This window comes from Alexandromys fortis, unplaced genomic scaffold, assembly GCF_014885135.2.
Source record: "Alexandromys fortis isolate MF-2015 unplaced genomic scaffold, M_Fortis_MF-2015_v1.1 scaffold_173, whole genome shotgun sequence".
Classification (NCBI taxonomy): Eukaryota; Metazoa; Chordata; class Mammalia; order Rodentia; family Cricetidae; genus Alexandromys; species Alexandromys fortis.
Window position 1 is genome coordinate 3,552,491 of NW_026068051.1, and position 6,688 is coordinate 3,559,178.

Consider the following 6,688-nt stretch of genomic DNA (forward strand, 5'->3'; position numbering starts at 1 on the left):
TGCTGTTTTTTTTTTTTTTTTTTTTTTTTTTTTTAAGTTATCCACAGTCCTGCCTCCCAAATAAATGCTACAAAGGAAGAATAATTTTAGTTTGGGAGTAAGACATTAACGCTCCATTTGCCTGGGTGATTGCTCCTCTCTGATATGGAAAGGCCACCAGGGAGGTGACAGTTCTGGGGATTTCAGGTTTGCACTGAGAATGTAGTCAGGCTTCTCATGTCTCATAGACACAGGCACAGTTTGTCATAAATAAGACCAGGGATGTCTTCTAGGCTTTTTAATTTACAATGTTTCCAACTTCACTGTTACTTTTTCTGGCTTGTTAAATGGAATACTCAGAATCAGAACTGTCATTTAAATTAAGAGACTAAATAAAACAGAGATTACAGATCAAAAGTATTAAAGGAACAATACAAGCATGTGTACAATTTATTTAATGCAGAAACAATCCTGCACTACTGATATATATATACACATATATGTTAGCTTAATAGAACCTGAAAAGAAAAACAAAAGAGAAAATTGGGTTCAAATGAAACAATAAAAAGAGGTATTAAAACTGAGACCAAATTAGGCACCTGTGCTAAAACAATGATTTTTCAATAGTTCCTGTAAAATCAATTAATTTGTTTAATGTATTAAAAAAATCTCAAGCAACCAAGGGAGATATTTTACGGGCATTTGAATGGTGATATTTTAGCGAGTCTTGACTATTGGATTCGTGAGAAGTCAGGCTTTAAAAGAGATGTTTTTGAGAAATGTAAACTTTCATATTAATTATACGTAAGTTAAGAAATTTCTCAAGCATTTTTAAAGGCACATAAAGGAAAACAACATAGTGAGGTAACAAGAACGAAAGAAGAGGAAATACGTCCGTTCCAGTGTCATACCTGGAGAATTCACCGCGAGCCAGAGAAAAACACGGCAATCAACATTTTAGACATAACCACGTAAATACCAGCGATCGGCTAAACGCTTGTTGCTGGGGAACATTTCCGAAAATATTTTTAGAGTGGAAAAACATTTCTAACAGGTACGAACAATAGCTTTAAAAGTTAGAGAAAACAGTATTTGGGTTTAAAAGTTAAAGTGTATCGCTTTAACAGAGCATTTGGGCAGTTTTCCTTTGTTTAACCGCATTACCTGTTATTCTGCGCGCGCCTAAGAAACCTAGTGAAATAGTGTTGTGTTCTATGTGTGATAGGTTCTGTGAAAAGGGGGCATTAACTCAACAATGAGACGATTAGGAAAGAAAGAAACAAAACAAAACTAACACAAAAACCACTGAGACAAAACCTTCAGGCCCGGAATTAAAAGATTTGAATTGAGGGTAAGATGGCGTAGTTACACTTTTTTTTTTTTTTTTTTTTTTTTTAACCTCTCAGACCCCTTAATGCTTGCTCCGCGTGTTCGCTGAGGGATAGAGAGCTCTGAAGCTCCAGTAAGAGTTATTGGGAAATACAGTTTCCTCACCGGGATAAACTCGGGTCGCGATTTGAGGTTGGCTTTTTTTTGGAGCCAGCGCAGGTGTCAAATGCCAGCCCGAGGTGGCCACACTGTCCTCCCTGCCGGCTCCTTCCTCAACAATGACTTTGCTGTCCCACTCAGAACAGAGAAGCCCTGGGCTGCAGCCGCACGGGCCAGGAGCCTTGGTTCCAGCTTCCTAGGTGGTGGCGGGTTCTCCTAAGTGCCAGGGACGTACCAGTCTCCAGGCCGGCAGCCGGGGATCGCAGGACTCTGCAGTTTGTAACCGTCCTCTCTGGCTTAACTTCGAAGGCGTCCAAGCGCACCACCGAGTGACCCTCCTCCCCCGCACACCTTTCTTTTCTTTCTGACTTACGGGGGAACAAGGAGGATGGGGGCGGGGGGCGGGGTAGAGAATGCTTGGTACCCTGAAGTCGGCTATGCAGTGACCTGGGAGCTGCTAACAATTTCTTGAAAAATTACTTTAATAAAGTCGGAAGCTCCAGGAGGCCCAGGGGAGGGAAGGCGGCACCAGCTTGTGAAAGGGACAAAAACCTCCCGGTGTGTCCTGGGTCCTCACCCCAGTTAGAGTCTGGGCTCCCCTCCGTCTGCCCCCTACCAGCTTGAGGGAGGGAAGAAGGCCCAGGTCCTAAGACCTCCGACCTGCACGGGCCCTGCGGGTATTGGCTTCCCGGAGTGGCCCAGGGACCTGGGGGCGCACCCCGCGGTGAAGTGCGTGTGCCGTGCTAGCGCCCCGCGAGCACCCCCTCCTGCGTTTTGATTTTCTTCCTTTTCTAAGCCGAGTTTACAACTTCACCAATGAATAACCCGCCTCTCTTTTCAACCTAATCACGGTCTTTGTGTACTTTCTGTTGATGATTTATAGGAATAAATTAATAACACCCCAACTCCACGTGCTGCAGTTTATGTTACTTCTCCGCTGTGTCCAGCACAGCGTGGGGACCACAGTACAGAGGCTCACTAGGCCTCTCCTGCTTCCTCAGGTCGGCTCCGAGGCAAACTAGACGGCGGCCCAGGGCCGCCAGGAGGCCAAGAGGAAGGGCCTAGGCCCCAGGGGGGGCGGGTGACGGGATGCTGGTTAGGTGAGCCAGGTCCTGTACAACCTCCCTGCCACCCTACCGCCCCAGACGCTCGGGGGTACCCTCTACACCGGATACCATCCAGGCCCCTAAATCCGACAGGAGAGAAATCACCGCCACATGTTTCCCAAGCTTGTGAATTAGAGCAAAAAAAAAAAAAAAAAAAAAAAAAAAAAAAAAAAAAAAAAAAAAAAAAAAAAAAAAAAAAAAAAAAAAAAAAAAACATTTTAGGGGATTAAAACAAAACAAAACTACAAGTCCCCCAGATTGTCTTGGCTGGAGGGCAAGTGGTCAGGTACCCAAAGTGCAAATTCAAATGCAAGGTCACCACTCCAACCTGCTCTGCGGGAGAGGGAGCCTAGCCACTAAGGATCGCATTCACTTGGGACTCTCTGTGAAACTTCGAAGCTGAGGGGTTTAAGAGTCAGGGGCCACGCGAGGGGCTCCTTTCTGAAGCCAAGTGGCTCCCAAACAACGTGTGGCCTAAGGGAATCACTTGGCTCCTTAGATAATTAGTAACTAGCTGTCAAAGTGTAGGCCAGGGCGAGAGGACCGGCAAGTGATCCCAGCCACCAGAGAGACAGCAGCCAGTCCCCGGATCCCCCACAGGATAGCCGGGGTGCTATACGTACACACCCACCTTTCTCAGATTGGGACAAGGTTCTCTACAAAGTGGGGCAGGGGTGTCTTAGGACCACGTATCCCACACATTCGCTCCCTTCCTTTCATTATTCGTGTTTTTTTTTGGCCGGCAAGGGTCCATCGTGACCCTACAGCAAACTTTCCGCTTTACAATTCTAAAGCTGCAGTGCTCGCACTGGCGCTGCAGAAGCAAGGACTCAAAGAACTTGCCTCCGAGGCCTCAGCCGCCAATGCTGCCAGACCCGTCTCTGCAGAGAGCTTTAAGTCTCTGGGAGAAATGTGTGGCTCGAAGTTTTGGAAGTACGTGGGGGTGCAAGTCTGAGGTCCTAGGAGAATCACAGCTGTCTCTAGTCCTGTGAGGTTTAAGGTTCTGCACCTTCGGTTCTCACGCCTGGGTACCACCAACAAGGTGCTTAAGTCCCGGGCGCCCACCTAGGTGGAGGCAGATGAAGCCTCCCTCGGATTGCAGGTCAGCCGGCTGAGGAACTAGTTCAATTGTTCTCAGAGAAGCGAAGCACCCCAGGGGGATTTTTTTCCCATGGGAAAGGGGCTTGCGGGAGAACAGTCTGCACCACACGCCTCCGCCTCCAGTGCGGGGCAGGGGACTGACTCCATGGACCCACAGGGTTAGGGGTGGTCCGGGCGTACCCAGCACCTCGCTTGCTGCCTACCTGAGCATCCGGTCCACCTCGGCCCGCTGCTCCGCGGCCTCTTCGGTGTTGAGTGCCTGCAGTTCCTTGAGGATGGGAGGAGTGTCATAGTCGTCCCCGTCCTCCGAGCCCTCGTCCCCAGACAAGCGGCCCTTGGCGTGGCCATTGGTGAGAGTATGGAAAACCGGTTTGGTGTCGAGATCCGTCCCGCTCCCGGGGGACAGAGGCAGCGTCTCCAGTTTCACCCCGAAGTTCGGGGACGGCAGTAACTCCTCTAAGGCCTGGACCAGTACTTCCTTGGTGACCCCAGAGCTCAGCAACGCGCTCAAGAGTTCTTGTTGGAGCGACGTGAGCTTGGACACCATTTTCCAAGGACGGAAAAAGAAGGGGGTGAGGGGATGGGTGGGTGTGAGAGAGGAGGGTGGAGGGGAGTTTTACAAGAGAACTCTAAGTCCTGGAACCCCTCCACCCTTTAGCCTCCAGACACCTGTTACTCCCCAGGGTCCCGGAGTCTCCTCCGAGAGGAGTCAGAAAACTTCTAACTTGCCATGATCGCCACCATTAGGCCATATAAGATATGCAAATGAGTGGGAAGGGCTCGGCTTTCGGCAAGATGCAAATGGTGGTGGGGAGGGGGAAAAACCGAGAGAGTGGGAGCGCCTAAGGGACAGTCCAACGGAGCCAGAGACTTGGGCCGGGATCGGGACTTGCCAGGGCCCATTGTACTCACCCTTGGGGGGGCTCCAAATCTTTTCTACCGGTTCTGTTTATCAGCCAAACTTTAGCTGACCTTTGGACTTGTTAAGCAAGTGGCTTGCAGCCTAGGCTGGGTGGGGGTGGGGGGCTGCTTTTCCACAGGCGGCGGGTTCATCTTTAGTGGAGAAAGAAGAAACCGCGCTTCGGGGGTTCAGGTGAGAGAGCTGGAGAAAGTTGGGGTGCCTTGGAAGACGGGAGTGGGGGGGAGGATGAAGAGGGCAGAGAGTCTCGAAGGTGACCACAGTAGCAAACCTGGGAATGCAGCGGGGTGATGGTGGAGAGCCCGATCCTTTGGGAATGGGCACCAAGAAGAAGAGAGTGGTTCCAGGCACCGGTAGAACGAATTGGAGGGGCCTCACTTACTTTTACCTCGTTTACTGCCCTCCAGGCCCTCCCCAGAGAGGCCTGGTTTGGATTTGAAGGACCGCCGGCCCAGACCGCGTAGTTAGGGTGCTAGAGGCCTTTAGGACCCTTGAAAGGAGGCGCCCACCGACTACTTTATGGCCGCAGGGAGTAGCGAAAGCGGAGCTGCGTTGCCGCAGGGCTGCACTAGCCCGGCCTCGCCAGGGGAGAGCAACACCTGGGGCGCGCTCTCTGGCCTAAACCCGGAACATAAATGCGCCTAGGCTTTCCAGGCAAAACTAGGACTTCAGGGACCCGGATGAATGCTTAGCTTGGCCTGTGGCTGGACCGACTGTTGCAGCTGCGGGTTACCCAGGCCCTCTTTTTCTGGTTTCTTAGTTGTAGGACGTCGGCGGTTCCGGTGCCGGGAGTTAGAGACCTGTTCTAGTAAACACAAGTTCACTGAGGCGGTGGTCTTGGATGCCACCTATAGTAAGCACCTCAAAACCATTGAAGAAATTTTTCCCCCACCCAGTTCTGGCCCGGAAGGAAACCATGAGCCTTTCGGTGTGGCAGGAGTTTCTGCCACAGCTCCCCTGGGACCCGGAGAGGAAGAAAGGAGGCGCAGGCCGCACCCGGACCTCCAGGCTGGGACCTGACCTGAGGGGTAGAGACTGCTTCAATCCATACACAGTAATAGCCCTCTAGGGCAGAAGCCACTTTGAACCTTGGTTTCTTCCTTTGTGAAATACATTCCTAATAACCAGGAGGCAGGGAAGGTGTAGACGCTGAGGAAGACCACCTGTGCAAAACTGGCTAACACTTGTGTTTACACTTTCCAGTCCGTGAAGGTGGGAGGCCAGTTCCCAGTGGTAAAATCTAGCCCTTTAGAAGCTTGGGGTTCTCAGAATCAGGGACACTGAGGTTGGAAGAACTGGGCAAAGAAGGACAAAAGTTCAGAACTCTCGGGAGAGCAAAGGAACTTCTAAGCACATCCTCTTAACTGCCTGCACTTTCAAAAGCGGTGGATTAGGAGGAAATTGCGGTTGGGTCAGAGGTAGAGATGAATTTTCACAAGAGAGAAGAGAGTGGCCCGCAGCCTTCCTCTGCTAGGCGCAGGGTCAGACCTCCTGGTGAGCCAACTCCAGTGAGTCACTCTGCAAGGGTGAAGATTCTGTGAAAGGTGGAGCAGTGACTGGTACCTGGATCACCTGTGCTCGGAGTCTGGGAGAAGGAAGGGGTGCGTGTGGGTGTGTGCATGGGATCCCAAGGGTTACACCTATCCCTGTTTATCTGAAAAAGGGGTTGTAAGTTCACAGAAGGGAGGGGGAGCTTCATTTCACCTTCTTGCTTTCTAGTTTGTTGTGACATATGACAGATCCTTGCCTCTTGTGATCCTGCCCAGTAGGAGAATTCTCTGCCTCCCAGCGCCGGCCACTCAGGCAGGATGATGAAGTGTTCGAAGTAAATGTCCCTGAGCAAAGAACCTTGTTTTCCCTGCCTCTTACTCAATATAAGTAATATAATAAAGTATAAGGAGCAGCAGATTCTGTCATAAGCCAGGGGAACCCATTAAACAGCCACCACCGCTGTCACTGTCCACTCACCAGCACAGCTTTGGTTTGTAGTTCTAATTGGTGTGTGCCACCAGCCACCCCAAACCTCCCTCCCTCTTGGTCTCAAAACTCAGGTGTTAGCACATTCTCCCCCAACACACACACACACACACACACA

General features: G+C 50.6%; 1 protein-coding gene across 1 annotated transcript in view; it reads right to left on the reverse strand.

Annotated features, from left to right (window-relative positions):
- The window catches only part of Hnf1b (HNF1 homeobox B), a 55,654-nt gene extending 49,016 nt beyond the window's left edge, over nt 1-6,638 (reverse strand). Inside the window, exons 1-5 of the mRNA XM_050119578.1 lie at nt 3,878-6,638; nt 3,417-3,597; nt 2,398-2,528; nt 2,128-2,173; nt 1,703-1,835 (exon numbers count right to left, since the gene is read on the reverse strand). Of these exons, the coding sequence (XP_049975535.1) occupies nt 1,703-1,835; nt 2,128-2,173; nt 2,398-2,528; nt 3,417-3,597; nt 3,878-4,221 (835 nt within the window). The 5' untranslated portion in view covers nt 4,222-6,638. The remainder of the gene's footprint in view (nt 1-1,702; nt 1,836-2,127; nt 2,174-2,397; nt 2,529-3,416; nt 3,598-3,877) is intronic.
- Between the last annotated feature and the right edge of the window lie 50 nt (nt 6,639-6,688).